This window comes from Echeneis naucrates, chromosome 14 (assembly GCF_900963305.1).
Source record: "Echeneis naucrates chromosome 14, fEcheNa1.1, whole genome shotgun sequence".
In the NCBI taxonomy this organism is placed as follows: Eukaryota; Metazoa; Chordata; class Actinopteri; order Carangiformes; family Echeneidae; genus Echeneis; species Echeneis naucrates.
Window position 1 is genome coordinate 5,462,828 of NC_042524.1, and position 17,349 is coordinate 5,480,176.

The 17,349-nt window shown below is 41.3% G+C and overlaps 1 protein-coding gene across 1 annotated transcript; it reads left to right on the forward strand.

The window, feature by feature from the left end:
• The first annotated feature begins 2,965 nt into the window (after positions 1 to 2,965).
• hmgb1a (high mobility group box 1a) lies at positions 2,966 to 7,177 on the forward strand. Its single transcript, XM_029519137.1, has 5 exons — positions 2,966 to 3,090; positions 5,520 to 5,681; positions 5,910 to 6,055; positions 6,198 to 6,372; positions 6,488 to 7,177. Exons 2-5 carry the CDS (start codon positions 5,535 to 5,537, stop codon positions 6,638 to 6,640), a joined length of 621 nt encoding a protein of 206 aa, XP_029374997.1. The 5' UTR covers positions 2,966 to 3,090; positions 5,520 to 5,534; the 3' UTR covers positions 6,641 to 7,177.
• Positions 7,178 to 17,349: the final 10,172 nt, after the last annotated feature.

Genomic DNA, 17,349 nt, shown 5'->3' on the forward strand with positions numbered 1-17,349 from the left:
TCATTTTAAGTAAAATGATCCACTGATCCTAAACTACTGTCTTTAACTCATTGGCAACCGCCATCAACAATCATAATCATCTATACAAAATTGCACTGTCATACAGTTTACATTAATTTGACTGTACTACCCATATTATTTATTTATTTATTTTATAACTGATGTATGTGGCTTTGGGATAAGTAGAGGGGTGGGGTTAGGTGGGTTAGGGGTTACATATGTCCCTCACTTTGGTTCTATAATACAGCCCAGCTCTGAAACCTTCTGCTCTCATATCCCCCCAACCCGTACACATTCACAAGCATGCACACACACAGCATCTTCCTCCACCCAATCCCGCCAATTGCATGTGCCCTCCTCCCTTAAGCCCCTCCTGTATCTGCTGCTTTCCTGTCCTCTATTTTTCTCTTGATGACAAAATGAATTTGCATATTTTTCCCAGGGAGCGCTCATTAGAATGCATAAACCGGCCGCCTCCAAGCCTCATGAGCAGGCTATAGCTTTCTGCCGTGGCATCTCCTGGTGCAAAATGAGACACAGACAGGCAGCATCACAGGCAGACATGTGGCCTGAGTCTGGCTTGTGATTGGCATTTGGAATCAGTTCACCCTTCCCATCCTTAATTCAAGGATAAGAATAAACTATGTGTCAGCCATTTTCCTTTGTTTCTTTATAAGCTGTTAAGCAGAAGCATATTAATTATATCACCTTTACTTAATATATTTAGAAATAATTGTCAATTTTTCAAGTACATAGGATTACAAGATTATCTTCAGATATATGACCAGATTTCGTTAATCATGAGGAACATTGTCTTTATTTTACCGCCATGCCCCCCTACCACCTCATTTTAACACAAAGACTAGCCTTTCATGACAGACCCACTATCTCTGAGCAAAGTCGGCACCATAGTGTTGAAAGATGCCCATTTCGCAATAATATATCATTGTCTTAAATTTTAGTAAGCCGACTTACTTCAGGGATGATCATTTCTCCCCTGAATTCTTGGCCTATTGGTGGCGCTAGAACTCAGGTCACTAAGTCACAAAACTCAGAGATATAAATTTAAGCAGAAACATAACTATGCAAATTTTTTTTACAATCATGTTAGTTATATTATTAATATATAATAACAACAAAAACAACAACAATAATATTATTATTAATAATACTAATTATTAATAATAATAATAATAATAATATTAATAATAATAAACAGCCTCACCCTTAGTTATGCCCCACTTAACTTGCATGATACGTAGCATACAGCAAGTGATATGTCTTTATGAGTTGTGAGTCAGTAGATACCATGAATGTACAGTTTATGGGACATGCTTGTAAAATAAATTCCAATCTCTGCCTGATGGTGGCGTTAGATCAAAGTCACAGGGTCGTGATCTCATCAGGGATTTTTTCAATAGCATGATTTATAAATTTTGTGCAAACATGTCAAGATTGTCTAATTTCTCTTATTGATTAGACAAACACAATCATGTGACCTCCTGACATCCCTTGACAATGCTACTGTCTGAATTATTCAACTCTATAACAGCAGAGTGTTGCTGAATTAGCATCAGATGTGTGAAAGGCAAGGGGGAGGAAAAACCATAAAAGTCTTGTCTGATTACATATGTATTCTGGATTGTTACCTCTGTTAACAGATGAAAGAGGGTACTGACATGTAATGAATAACAAAAATAACTACACTTGTTAATCATTCAGGAGAACACAACTTTTCATGAACTGTTAATATAATTTGGCCGGCAAAAATGTGTGGTTTTAAAATGAATAGATTTTTCATTGCTGTCTTTTTTTTCTGGGAAAGTACACTTTAGGCATTTCACCGCTTGTATCAAGAATGTGTCTGAAAAAAACTCATCTGCAATGAGACCATCATGCAGGTGTGTTATATCTATGGGACCTGCAATTAGCAAGTTTGAATATATTATAGCAAAGCAGGCCAAGCAATACTGCTCACTGTCTTGCTGTATAATATGTATCCTGTAGTCTTAAAACAGCAACCTCCTTCATACTCTAAACTTTTTTATCCATTCACTTTAGCTTAAACTTAAGAAGATCTGTAATCACTTTAAATTTGGGTTTTAGTTGAGCGTGAGCACACATTCATCTTCAAATCATCTGTAGAAATTAAGAAAAACAAAACAAACATCCGCGGTGGTCCAGGCCTCCTATACATATCTAATGCATCTATCATAGGTTTGATGTCTGTTGAGCTTTATAACCCCTGCAGCTATATAAGTAAACACAGTTATAGCACCTAACGAGTTGCCTGCTCAACTCAATCAGCATATACACACTTAAAGAAAAACGGCTTTATATACTATGTTATGCCATTACCGAGGTAATGGTTTGAAAAAAACAAGCTCACAGACAGAACCGGTAATCAAAAAGCCATAACATTAGCTGCATCTGTTGCTCTGTTTACGCAGATCCTTCAAAAATGTCACATTCGTTGCGATGTGGGACGAGCAACCGCTTCCTGAGCCACGCACACGTGAATCAACGATGTCCTCTTTGTGCGTCTTAACAGGTGTAATTTTGCAAATAAGCTCAAGCGGGTTTTGTTTTTTTTTAATTATTATTATTTTATTTATTTTTTATTTAGCAGCGCAATCCGGCACGGAGGTGGCCAACGAGGAGGCGAGGACATCCCGTGCAGCGCGATCGCACGTTATTTCCCGGCTGCTCCGCTCGCCGGGTACAAATGTTGTCTCATTCATTTAACTTGCCTACTGTACACTGTGCTCAACGTAGTGAATTCAATACTATGGCAAACACACTACACTACTACCAGCTCCGAGCACGCCGCTCGCCAATGTTTTTGTATCCACGCGCCTCGCAAAACTTCGGTGACGTTTCACAAAAGACGGCCAATCGCAGCTCGTCTTCTATTAGGACAATGAAAAGCCTCCGACCAATCGGAGCGCCGCCAGACCGGGCGCCGGCCAATGGCGTGCGAGCCCCGCCGAGAGTAATGTTAGAGAGCCGAAGACTGAAGACATTGCGTATCGCCTGTGTTCCCTCATACTCAGCCATTGCAGAGCATTGAGATCCAGCGATAGTCCCTAGGTAAGTATACCACACACACGAACATGTAAGTGTCCGGAGCGCCGGGAACGACGATAACACTCAGAAAATATCCCACTTACACGTACGCCATGATTTAGTAAAAAAAAAAAAAAAAAAAACTAACATTTTCTTGCGAGGAAACACACGAAGAGAGAGAGAGAGAGAGGAAAAAAAAACAGACAACAACAGCGAGAGAGAACAAAAAAAAAAACAAAAAACAACACAAAAAAAAAAAAAAACACAGATAAACAGAAATAACCGGTAAACGGGAATCGTTAGATTACTCTGTCTGCGAGTGTGGAAAGCGACGCTCCGTTTAAAAAAAAAAAAAAAAAACGAGAAGAAATGATTATTAACATTGAGCCAAATCGACGAAAAGCGTCGATTCTATCCAAAACGAATAATTTTACATATTGCTGTCGTGTGTTTTTTAACAAAATGGAGTCCAACCGAGTCGTCGTTATCGCGCAAAAATCCAGGAATGTCTAGCGGACAGCACAGTTAGCGACAATGGTAGGAGACTCACCGTTAGCTAGCCGCTGGCATTGCAGTGCATTGCGAAGCTGAACGCCTGTCATGTGAAGGCTAAGGGGAGCGTGTTGGGGCACAAGCGGTGAAAACATTATTTTATTTTCCAGAAACACGAGAAAAAGAGAGACCGTCTCAAAGTGCACACACGCGTGCGGTTCTCCGGGCCGAAATCCGCCGACAAGACGCCGAAAAAATTACCTCACGATCTGCGCTTCTACTGTAATGGCTGACTGTATTCGCATAGGAAACAAGGCAGCGAGGCGAACGGGCGGCCAGCGACGGAGGCGCAGTTCGCTTCAACTTTTTCTAACCGTGTTTTCTCGCCAAGCAAACCCGCAACTGTGGCACGCAACGACGGCAAAAGAAAGTCCAAACCCTCGCGGTTCCAACGACGCCCTTGCGGGATTTTTCCCACCCCGGCGAGGCGTTTAAATCCGGGCTCGAAGTGAAGTGGTCGCCGCGGTCGCTCTGCCCTCTATTGCATGCAGTGCAATGGCTGTGCGCTGACACAAAGAGAAGGAGCCATATTCTCCATGTTAGTGGATGAAGACGAGCGGCCATTAGGAGCTCATAGAAACCAAGTCAGTAGCACAGCCCGCTCATAGACACAGCACAGACCCAATGTATTACTATACAAGGCGGCTAGTGCAATGGGAATCAATCGGGGGAAATATTTTGTCAAGATCGCCGGCTTTCTAAACATATTTGTCGTGTTGCAAAGCGAACTGGGAGGCGGGAGGAGACATTTGAGGGGGACTTTCTTTCATGAAGAAGGCATTCTCACAAAATGGAAGAAGAAATATTGCCGTCGTTGTTGACCTCCTTTTCCTCAACGAGAAGCCTATGCGCCATTACTACTTCGGTCGACGCAGCTTTACTTGGGGAGTTACAGTAGCATTTAATGGGGAAAATGTAAAAGGGCCGCTGGGGGAGCCGGATAATCAGTTTTAAACCGATTTTTTTTTTTTTTTGGTGAATTATTTTCAGGTTGACAGAAAAAGGGAAGACTGATGGCAGATGAGTGTTAAATCATGTCGGCTCGCAGTTTTTTGAGCGACATTTTCAATAAATACGTCTTTTTGTGTAACGTGTCTTTTTTGTGTGTCAAAGTTATTTGATTGTTAAAAACATAAGGATGAATAAAATGGAGAGAGGGGGGGTCCCCCTGAAGGCCCGTTCTTATTGCAGATGAGGTTTGATGATGATATATACATTAATTATTTAATTTATTTTTATTTTTATTTATTAAATTTTTTTTTTTACAGAAACACGAGTCATGCTTTTTTTTTTCTTTTTTTAAATCCAGCTCCGATGTTATAGTCCCACAGAGGGCTTCGGTTCATGATCTGCAGTTCAACTTAAGCAACTTTTTTTGCAGTTTCGCGTGGAAGTGACCGGAAAGTGAATCGCTGCGACGAAAACAAAAAACAATATTTATGGATGCTTGGCGTTTAAAATAAATAAAATAAAAATCCGCGAATCTGTAGATAAGTCAGTTTTAACCGATATAATGGGGATTGGTCACGGACCACTGGGTTTCATGCAAAAGTCAACAGGACACATTTCATGAATAAAGAGTCATTTTCATCGCCTGTCTGTGCGGACTGCAGTTTGACAGGAGGGCGGGTCAGTAAGTAGAGTATCAGTAGTACTGATCAATGGACAGGAATAAAAAGGCATGCTGCTTTGTAGATGTACCAGAGAAGTGTTGCTGGGCAGGAAGAGTGAACTCAAACATACCATAAATGCTTTACACGATTTTAACTAACCAAATTTGGACTAATGATTTTATAAGATAGCAAATGAATACAATCTTATAACTTATGAATCAATCTGGGCCATTTAGCACTTTAACTCAGCTAATTATTTCTAATTAAATGTACGTACTTTATTTTCAGATTTCAGCCATAAGGATGGGGAAAGATCCAGCCAAGCCGAGGGGGAAGATGTCCTCCTATGCATATTTTGTCCAGACCTGCCGGGAGGAGCACAAGAAGAAGCACCCTGATGCTTCAGTTAACTTTGCCGAGTTCTCCAAGAAGTGCTCTGAACGGTGGAAGGTAGGTGATGGGTGGTGGTTTTCTAAACTCGAATTCAGATTTTAATCTGAAACTTTCACTTATGCACTAGATGCCACTCCCTATTCATATATATGAAGATATTTATAGTTTTTTGTCCCCTGTTAGACAGTGTAAGACACCCACAAACTTTGGGAATCAGATGGGGGAAAATGAATACATAGGTACTAAGAGTATCCTCTAATTAGTAAGTTGCTGCTCTGTTTTCAGACAATGTCTGCCAAGGAAAAGGGCAAATTTGAGGACCTGGCCAAGCAGGACAAGGCACGCTATGAGAGAGAGATGATGAGCTATGTTCCAGTGAGGGGAGGAAAGAAGAAGAAGTTCAAGGACCCTAATGCCCCCAAGAGACCTCCGTAAGTATTGCAAGCAAACATTTGTTTCCCAAACTGTCACAGAAATGTTTTTTCTGCAACAGAAAACAAATCTGACTCATGACGTGAAAATTATGGTGTTGTTTAAATTTGAAAGTCATTAATTTTCTTGTTCTTTTTCCAGCTCTGCCTTCTTCATCTTTTGCTCAGAGTTCCGCCCCAAGGTGAAAGGCGAGAGCCCTGGTTTGTCCATTGGTGATGTAGCCAAGAAGCTGGGTGAGATGTGGAATAGCACCTCTGCAGAGGATAAGCAGCCCTATGAGAAAAAGGCTGCTAAGCTGAAGGAGAAGTATGAGAAGGTAAAGAATCAGCCATCTCTTCTAACACATTTAAATGATGATTCATTCAATAAAAATTATCACGAAAGGCTGAGTCTCAACATCATTTGGAAATCTTGCCTTTTCTCCACCGCAGGACATTGCAGCCTATCGTGCAAAGGGCAAAACAGGTGGTGGAGCACCAGGAAAAGCCCCCTCCAAGGCAGAGAAGAAGGATGATGATGACGATGATGATGATGAAGATGACGAGGAGGAGGATGACGACGATGATGAGGATGATGACGAGTAGATTGCAATGACGTATATAGTGGTCATTTTCTTGTTTATAAAGCATTTAACCCCCTTGTACACACTTCACTTACTGAAAGAAAATACATTAGTATTCAAGGGGTAAAAAAACAACAAAAAAGGCTGTGTATATCAGTTGTTTTTATGCTGTACAGTTTTTTTCTCCTTTTTGTATAGTTAACACTACACAAGTATCGTGTCTGTATCTTTCTGCCAGTCTTATTTTCCAGTGGTAGTTCCTAGGCCACTATCCTGCCTGGTACAGTGTAAAGGGGTGGGCTTGCAGTATTTACCCTAGCTAGAGGTGCACAGCACATAAAAACTGTTCTGAAACTGAGTTAGAGCTGAGTGTTTTTTCTTTTCTTTTTTTCTCCTTTTCTTGTGTGTTTTTATTTTAAATGACGTTATCAAAATTGACGTATCACAGTTGTTTTACTGATCTTTATGTACCACTGTAATAGCAAAAAAAAAAAAAGCCTTGTTTATTGTTGAAATTTAAATTGCTTCTGATGTCAATAAACATTTTTTTTAATAAACATGTTTTGAATTGCGTCTTCAAAGTTATTGTGCATGGTATTTACAGGGTTCCTTAAATGGTTCCAAAAATTAATTTAAACAAACCATAATACACAATCGACTGAAAGTAATATGGCTGTTCCAGAATAGGAAATACAATAAAAGACAGCAGTTGTGGTGAAACAACGGGATATCAGCAATACCAATCGATGTAAAATACAATAAACTGGACAGCACTGTTGAGAAACTAGCATGTGACTTGGACAATACACTTTAAAGGGATTCACTTCTATCTTTTCTGTGGGAGAGGCGTGTGTTAACTTGCACGGCTGTTCTTAAAGTAAAGCTGGGCTGATGTTGCTGTGCCCGGGGAAAATGAAATAGAGCAGGAAAACATTGAACAACACAGGCTGTGATAAGCTGTTCCTATAAAGAATGACTCATCACCACGACTGTTTATGTATCCTGTGTTTCTCAGCCTACTGTGGTTGTATGCAAACAAGCTCTGTGTCGAGGCTCTTTGGCTTGGTGGAGACCGAAAGTTGAAGAATTGTCAGCTCTTCATGCCAACATGCATCACTGGCTCTTCCTGTTTTATTTAGATACAGCTGCTTCATTGCTCTCGTACTCTCTAGGTCTCATCCAGGGTGAAAAAATAAGCAATAAATAAATAAATAAAGGACCATTTATATAAGAAGGATTATGGGCTTTGAAAAAAACCCGGTGACATAAGAATATGATGTGTACAAACTGCTGCAGTCCAAACCTAAATAGACACACACATACACATATTGTACATCATGGTCTTAACAGCACACATGGGAGAGAGCTTATTCATTTGGGGGTTACCCACTGTCAGCCTGAGCATGCAAAGTATTCACAGAAATGAGCGAAGCAGCACAAACACGTCTCTGATCTGTGGTGGAAATCACAAGGATGTGTCTTCTTCTGTGCTGCATATCTTCCCCGTCTCTGCACAGATGTCAGCCTTGGCCTCCTGAACGATGCCTGGTATCAAGTGGGCCAGAGGACAGGCAGACGCAGGGGCAGCAGCTGACCTTTGCACTGCTCTGATAAAGACCAGCCAGTCCCTGAAGGTGACATAGCTTCCTGCTATCGCTGGTCACTCCTGGCGCTCACTGATGATGCCTGTCTTTCCTCTTAGATCTGAATCCATTGGACGGTGGAATTTCTTAAACCCTCAACCTTGGGTCATATCGTGCATGTGTTGTCTACATTTGTTGTTGTTTCTGAAAATGAGGAAAGCAGAATGGATTACTAACCATATACAATTACTAAACATGTGACAGCTGCCAGCTGCTGTCACTGCTGAGTACCATTTCCTACTGTTTTTTTTTTTTTTTTTTTTTTGTGTATGTCTGTTTTTGGTTTTTTTTTTTTCGTATTAGGCAGTGTGGGCTCTTTAGGGTCCTCGTGTTTGAGGCAGGCAGTCAAAATGGAGCATGTTTGCACACACACCCTGTGTTGGCCAACAAATGGTCCTGTTCCTATTGCAGGAAAGGGAAACTATGCTGAAACAGTTGCAGCGCCTCGTGGCTGCTCTCAGCTGTTGATCTGTGTCTGTGTGGGCCTAAAACACACCACAAGTGCGCATACAGTAAAGCTGCTTTAGCTCCACAGCCCCAGCCTGCTCTAATCCCAGCCACCTGGTGTCCACTGTACACACAGCGCCCAGACATCAGTGGTCTCTGGATGACACCCAGTGGTCACATCTCTGCAACTGCATCACAGACCGGCCTCATCACGAAGACGCTTTACCAACATGCTTCATGGCTATAACATGATCAGGTCTTCTAATAATTGTTTTATTTCAGTCAAACACTTGATCAGTGTTGCACCTGCTGAAACACTATTTGGGAAGAATAGTTTTAGTCAGACATTTAGTGGCAGGCTTTATTTAAAAAATCAATCAGGCTTATATACAAATGAAAAAAAAAAAAAAAAACAACTATCTTTATTGGCTATATTTGACACTTTTTAGTTGAGCATAAGGTAAAAATGCCAACCTCTGAATACAGCCGGCCCAATTCCAAGTATAAACTTTCCTAGTTACGACAAAAGCATTGAAAGAATTACAAGTTGAAGCACCTGTTAGGAGGCAGAATTCTGTCCAAATGAAATATTATTGATTGATTACGGTCAATGGTCAGTGTGTCATGTTTTACTGTTGGCAGGTGAGGATTTCTGCTTTACCTTTTTTATTTGTAAGATATTAACAAATGTAAAATCTACAGCTGAATTGCGTATTTGCTGATTTAACTGTCTTGTTCTGTTTCATGAAATATGTTTTATGATATAGTGAATATACTGAAGTTTTAATGATTTTTTGTTATTTAATGTTGTATAGCACTTTGGTCAGTTTAATGCCGTGTTAAATTGTTCTCTGACCTGAAAGGTCTTGAAAATGGAATTATACTTTTGAAGGACGGCCTGATTTTTGTTATGACGATGGTTGTTATTTCTAATTGGGGATGTAAAAAGGTCCCTGTAGCCGTGGATTTAACCTCCTCTCTCCTGTGGTAACATTCTCCTACCTTCTCGTTCATCAAGCATGTGAATTATCAATATTTTTACCTAATATGACAGAGGGCACTTTTTAATTCTGTTGTGTGTCTTCACGTACTGGCTCAAAGTACTGTAATTGTGGGCTATGTGTAAATAATAATAGTTTATCAAACATGAATAGAATTAAAAAATACAACAACAATAATACATTTTTTGTAGAATTTGATACAATTAAATATAAATAAATAAATAGATTAATAATCATAGATCCACACTGGACATGTTGAACAGAAGTAGGTGTGTATGTGTTTGTCTGAGAGACCAATCAGGTGATTTATCTCCGTACCAGCCCACTTCTGGACCAATTATGTGAGTCCTGGTTCCCTCACAATCTGTCTGAGAGAACCTGTGTATCAAATGAATTTCATTTGATAACCGTTTACATGAGGGAATTTATTCAATGACAGTCTGAGCTGCTTTGACTGCAGCAGTGTGTGAAAATGTTTTACCAGTTTTTCATATTCGGTCAACTGTTGAACAGAAAGCAACTGGATTTAGGACAATTTTCCAATTCCTGTAATTAATATGTTCGTCCACTGGATGATGCTGCTGCAAAAGAAATGTTTCAGGAGAGTCACAGTCACTGCCTCACTGGTTTCACATTTTCATTCCACAAAAGCTTGAAGAAATAATCCTCTTTCATCACTTCATAAGAAAGTGTGAGCATCAAGTCTGTGTTAGTGCAATGACAACTCAGAGTTTAAGAAATGAACGTTTTTAGAGAATGAAGAGATCAGCCAGTGTTTCCCCTTTGACTAATTTCTACAATGCAGGAAAATACAATACTGGTAGAAACTGTTTGAATATTGTCACAGAACAAGAATTAAATTACTGAATAATTTAAAAAAATTTTTTTCAAAGACAGAAACAGAGCTGGAGAAATCCAGCTCTGATCATAATGAAGCAACTGTAAATAACTTGTGTGGGTACAAGGTTGCACTTATGAAAGGCAGCGGTGGAGCATGTGTTTGCATGTTCTTGTTCTTATGAAATCTTATTTGTCATCCTTAATTTTTTCATGTATCTCATGAGCAGTTACCTCTGCGCTGGGGAAACATACCAGAGAAAAAGAAAAACAGACTAATGCAGACGAACAAGAAGGAAGTGAGCAACGGCATGTGGAACACCGTCATCAATGAGGTGTCTTCTGCTGAAGTTAAGGAAGATCCACCATAGCAGACATTTGACATGCAAATATTTAATATACTTCGCAAGTTAAAGGGGAAAAAAAAAGATATTCTGTTTTGATATTCCTTAAGCAGACAGGCATTTTTGTCTAAAGCAGCTAACAGGCGAAGGACAGTAAAGCTCGGCTTCTTTGCGGGGAGAGCAATGCTGGAAAACATTAGCAGGAGTTCAAGAAGGAGAAGAAGAAGAAGTCACAAACAGCAGTGACTTGAATGTAATTCATGCAGCCATAGTTAGCCAGTATAGGTCAATGAGTAGCAGGGTCACATTTGCACTTTTGGACTGAATCAATTCTACTTCTACTTCTACACACTGGACCAGAGTCCACCAGGAGAACAGAGCAGAAATCAAAACCACCAGGCTGGGTAAGGCCAGAGAGGGACGGCTGACACCCAATTTCACTTTCACCTCAACGTGAATCTTAGAGAGGTTTAGTTGAAGGTGGTGTTCATCCATCCATGTGTATATCTCACAGAGTCAGGCTGATATCTGCACTGAGACAGCGGGGTCTCATGGTGGGGACGGCAGGTATAGCTGGGTGTCATCAGCATATATCTCCTCTTTACATCCAGCCAAACAACAGAAAGAGAAAGACAATACATGCATTGGACAATAAGAAAATGGCTCAAAGGTAAAGTGTTTCAGACTATTTAAACAGGTGCTGCATGGTGCCATCATGGTGGAGCACCATATCCACTCTGTAGAAGACTGCTGGTTGGATCCTTTGCTCTGGTGCTTGGTTTGCCCCGGCTCGGCTTCACGCTGCTAGTTTGGCCCTTGAAGTATTATGCACGGGTGACAGAATTGATGACTACAGCTTATAAGTGCTTTGGTTGGTGGACTGGACCAGAAAAGTGCCATGTAAGAGCAAGCCATTTGTAATCAGTGACCTTATAGGTGCAGAAGCTCACATACATTCACCTTGTGGCTTTGTTTTCGGAGCTTGACATTTCTTAAACTACATTTTCAGGCCAACCAGAACTGACTTCCTAGTTGACTCATAGTCATGGGATTTCACAGATAAACTTTTCTAACTTCTCTATTTATTATATTTTACTGTACTGGTTGGAGTTGAATTTACTTTACATTGATAAAACCAACATGTTTTGCTCGTGCATAGTAGAAGCCCTTTTAGCAGAAGAACCTTCACTCATCTTCTGGGGTGGATGTTTGAATTCAGATTGATGATCAAGAATTTGCAAAAAGTGAACACTCTGGAACAGATTGGAGACAAAGGAGGGGGAGCTTTGGAAAAACAAGAAATGTGCTTTTAACAGCAGTGCTAAAAAATCCATTCATTAACCTGTAATCAATAACTTTGTCTGTTACACTGTCTGCCAAGTCCCTCCCTCCAGAGTTTGCACTGTTGTTCAATTATTCAGTAAAACTAATCAAGTTTGGGACGAGACTGAAATGTCCGAGGATTTGCAGAGTATTATTTTAACTTAATATTGAGAGAAGACCCATGGATGATTACATTTACAGAAAAATGTTGAAGGAGGACAAAGAGGTGGAGAGGAAGGAAGGAAACAGGATGTGGATAAATGTGATTGTTATTGATACAGTGAAATAAGATAGATAATTAGAAAAAAAGTGGAATAAGTTCTTGTTGGCTGCTGCTGCAGCCTGTGAAGACAGGAAAGGTTAAATAAGGTAGTAAGGTCTTTACATCAGCTGCGTAGCCTCATACATTGATTAGATAGTAAGTACTGCATTTCAGCACTTCATACGGGCTAATAAATAATAAATAATTAGAGGCTCTGCATGGTTTCATGCATTTGACAGACTAAATGAACATGCCTTCATGGGAAGTAATGTTATTATGTAAGCATGTCTCATCTCTGTGGGACAGCTGGTATGGTTTGCATAGAAAAATGACAGAAGTCATTTTTGATGTGTGAAGTCTCAGAAAGTCCAAGAAAAAACCAGGCAAACAGCACAATATGCTACATTACTGACCCGGTTGAATCACAACAATACAAATGCGTTATTGCAGAGTTTAAAGCTGCATTCATTGAAATCTCGATGAATAACACTGAATTGCAAAACATAAAAACAAACAGCAATAATCACCCAGGTTTGCAGCTCTGTTTCTTTTTAGCTTGAGGTTTGGCTCCATATTTCGGGCAATACAACACAACATAATCCTGCAAAAAGACACGTTTTCCACTGACTGTGCCCTTTAGTGGCTGTAGGAATAGTGACTGCAGTAAAGCAGGAAATCAGGTGGAGAAATGGAGTGCTTACTTTATACAAGGTTGAAAGTTTCAACTAAGAAATGATCCTCTCAGCATGAGTTGGGGGAATATTAAGGATTTAGGACTGCTCACAAAATCAGAGTGAGGTTTCTGTGAATAAATGTGTGCCAGAGGGTTACATGATGAGATACATGACGGTCTTCTGTGCAGAATTAGGCCACAGATTTGGTACTTTCATGAATGGGTTGGTTCACAGCTAAAATCATCAAACTGATTAGAATTTACAACTTGATTGGATATTAGTTAAACCTCATTATCGTCACAGTGAAGAACGCCAGAGGTCACAGCTTCCTCCCTGGGTGTCTGTCTTTGTGTTACCTGCAGCGGTCGGGTGATCAGAGGAGGTAGGTGTGGCTTCTTGTTCAGGCACACCTTTTCTGTTAGTTTCAGTACCTCATTAGTCAACCTATTGAGTCACCCAGCAGCTATGCAGTTCTGGTCTCCATTACCTGGCTGATCCCTGGTCTCTGGTTCCTCAAATCCACTCACCTCTTTCCTGTATTAAAGACCCTGAGACATTTTCAGCTCTCTTCATGTTTGAATAAACCGTTCACTCACCTGCTGATGGTGTTGTGTGTCTCTGTTCTGAGGTCTACTTCCAAAATGTGTGTAACCAACTAATAATACAACAATAGCAACTCTAGGACCAATAAAATAAAACTATACCATTCAAATATAATGTTCATTCATCATCTTCTACCGCTTATTGATTTTCAGGTTGCAGGGGGAGCTGGAGCCAATATCAGCTTACACTGGGCGAGGATGGGGTCATCCCGGACAGGTCGACAGTCCATCGCAAGGCCAACACACAGAGACAAACAAAGACCAACAGCAACTCACACTTCCAGTCAATTTAGAGTCACCAATTAACCTAAACATGCATGTCCTTGGATGGTGGGAGGAAACTCACGCAGGCACAGGGACACAGAAAAGAAAAGGCCCCGGGCCTGGGAACCGAACACACAAACTTTTTGTTGTGGAGCAACAGCACTTACCACTATGCCACCGTGCTGCCCGCTAGCAAGCCAAGCTAACTGGCTAACTGTGTGTGGGGGGTGGGGGGGTTGTGATCTTGTCCCAGGTCCAGGCAAGACTGTCAGCTACTGCTGCCCGGTATAGTGTGCAGATTTAAGCAGTATTAAATATAAGACATTTGATGTGTTGATGTTTGGGTTTGTAAAGAGAACCTATCCTGGTTTATTGTATAAAATGTCTGGACTCATTATAATGTCGGCCATATTTGTTGATATTTAAATTTTTCCAGTAGAGGTCAACTTGGTTACAGGAACCCTGAGCTCTGATGATGTCATCACATGATCCTCCTGGAATCCTTTGATGATGTCATAAAATCAAAGGCAACAAAGGAAATTGGAAATTTCAAACAGAGAAACACTCTCAGTCCACAAAATCTCATACGCAGCAAGTTCTTCACTACGACCAGACAGAAAAAGTTCTTCATTACAGCCAGACAGACAAAGTTCTTTACTACGACCAGACAGACAAACCCTGCAGCCGAACGTATACAGAGAGCTCAGTACAGCTTTCACTAAAACTCCACAACTTTAATCTTTGTTCATCTACAATGGAAGCAATTGCAAATTCAGCTGAACAGCATCCCAGACCAACTAAAATGCTGCATGCTCTCCGACAAGCCCTTATCAACTCAAAGAGGGAAAATGAGAAGCTGACTGCAGAAATTGCAGCTCTGAAGGAGAAGTCCACCAGCCCTGATAACAGCTGGGAGAAAGAAAAGGAGGAGTTAATCAGTGAGAGGAACATCTTGGTTTCATCACTGAAAAAGACCAAAGACAGCTTCAACACCCTCGAAGCCAGAGAGCAGCTGCTTCAGACCAACCACGAAATGGTTGTGAAACAACTACAAGAGACAGATGAGCGAGTCTTCCTCTTGGAGGAACAGCTCTGTGAAGCCCAGACTGAAGCAGAGAATGCTCGACACCAGTTGAATGCAGAAAGGGAAAATCAGCTGGCTGCAGAAATCGCAGCTCTGAAGGAGAAGCTCACCACCCAAGAGAACAGCTGGGAAAAAGAAAAAGCTGAGTGGGACTTCGTATTATCAACATTGAAGACAACCCAGAACAGCTTCAACAATTTTGTAGAAAACTTTGACCCTGTCAAAGCCAGAGAGAAGCGACTTCAGAGCAAACATGAAGTGGTGGCAAAGACAGAGACAGAGGAGCAGGTCCTGCTTTTGGAGGAACAGCTCCGCGCAACCAAGACCGAGGCAGAAAGGAAAAGTCAGGAGCTGGCTGCGAAAATCACAGCTCTGAAGGGGACGCTCACCACCAAAGAGAGCAGCTGGGAGAAAGAAAAAACTCAGAAGGTATTCAAAGTACCAACATTGAAGACGACCAAGAACAACTTCAACAACTTGGTAGAGAACTCTGACACTGTCAAAGCCAGAGAGAAGCGAATTCAGAGCAAACATAAAGTGGTGGGAAAAACATTAAAAGAGACAGAGGAGCAGGTCCACCTTTTGGAGGAACAGCTCCGTACAACCAAGAAGGAGGCAGAAAGGAAAAGTCAGGAGCTGGCTGCGAAAATCACAGCTCTGAAGGAGAAGAACAGCTGGGAGACAGAAAAGATGGCGTTGATCAAGGAGAGAGACTTCTTAGCCTCAACACTGAAGACAACCCAGGACAGACTTGACGCCCTAAAAGCCAGAGAGAAAAAGCTCAACGCTGATTTTGAAGCCGTCACCAATCAGCTGGAAGAGAAACATCAGCAATGCATCCAACTGAATGAACAGCTCAGTAAAACTTGGATTGAGGCGGAAGAGCTCTACAACACCGCACAGACAACGCATGTGACGTTAGAAGAAGCTAAGGTTTATTTCCAAAACTATGTTGCCGAGTTGGATGCAGATGGGGATAGCAAGATAGTTGACATCCAGTCGGAGGCCATTGCTCAACTCAAGCATATTGAAGAAAACTATAACGAGATGGTGGCACACATCAAAAAGAAGTCACGAAAACGCATTGACAGTGCCAAGAATGAAGCCGTGAATCTGGCCAATAAGAACTTTGAGTGCATGAAAAAAATTAGAAAACTGGAGACCGAGCTCCACCAGAAGGAAACTGATTGGCAGGCAAAGCTTGACACTCTGGAGGAAACTATCAGGTGTGAGAGGCAAAAGAAAGAGCAGCTGCAGAACAACAAGGCAGACATGGAGGAGAAGTGGCTCGCCAAAGAGGAGGAATGGACAAAAGGGACCAGCGTAATGGAGGAACACATCCATCACCTCACTGTGTCGAACACCAAGCTTCAGAAGCTGGCCTCAATGTCTGATAGGGAAAAGAGAAATATGGAAAAGGAAAAAGAGAAAGCAAAGAAGGAGGCAGAGAAAAGGATGATGAATGAGGTGAAGGAGCAGAAGAGAAAGGAGAAGAAAGACGAGGAGAGACAGAAGATGGAGAAGAAGGAGAGGAAGCCGAAGCAGAAGCTGGAAAAGAAAGAAAAAGAGCCGCTAAAAATGAGAGAGAAGAAACAGAAGAACCAATGAGGGGAACAGGAGGGAGGACGCTCCCCCCATCCCCACCCCTCTGTCTGTCCTCACCCCTCACCCCTCCACTGATACAGATCTTTCTCTCTCTCACCCTTTTCCCTTCACCCTCCAACCCCTTCCCACCTCACAGTAATAAGGTTCTGGGTTCGAACGCTGTGCCCGGGCCTTTCTTTGTGGTGTTTGCATGTTCACTTTGTCTGCGTAGGTTTCTCCAGGTACTCTGGTTCTCCTGCAGTCCGAAGACATGCACATCAGCCTGACAGTCTATCTTTCACCACTTTCTATCTTTTTTCTTCTATTTACTATATATAAAAAAAAGAAATCAATAAAAAAATATTTGGTCCATCCATTTATTTCTGTCTTTATAATAGATAGTAAAAATACATGTGCGACAACGTGACCAGAGATAATTTAGTCATTTAAATGAATTGACATCTGTCAAACTTCAGAGAAATACTCCTCCAGTGGTATCACTTTAGCCTTACATCAAAGTGTTAAGGTCTGCGATCCTCAGGAAGGAGAAAAGGTTTCATTCATTCTTCAACACACAGAGATAGACAGAAAAAAACAGCCACTCACACTCACCCTCCGATCTAGGGGCAATTTAGAGTCACCAATTAACCCACACGTGATGTCTTT

Bases quoted from the DNA above. Each gene is read 5' to 3' on its own strand.
- hmgb1a (XM_029519137.1), top strand. From the start codon at position 5,535: ATGGGGAAAGATCCAGCCAAGCCGAGGGGGAAGATGTCCTCCTATGCA. The intron at 5,682-5,909 runs GTAGGTGATGGG...CTCTGTTTTCAG, and splicing joins AGTGCTCTGAACGGTGGAAG to ACAATGTCTGCCAAGGAAAA. The intron at 6,373-6,487 runs GTAAAGAATCAG...TCTCCACCGCAG, and splicing joins TGAAGGAGAAGTATGAGAAG to GACATTGCAGCCTATCGTGC.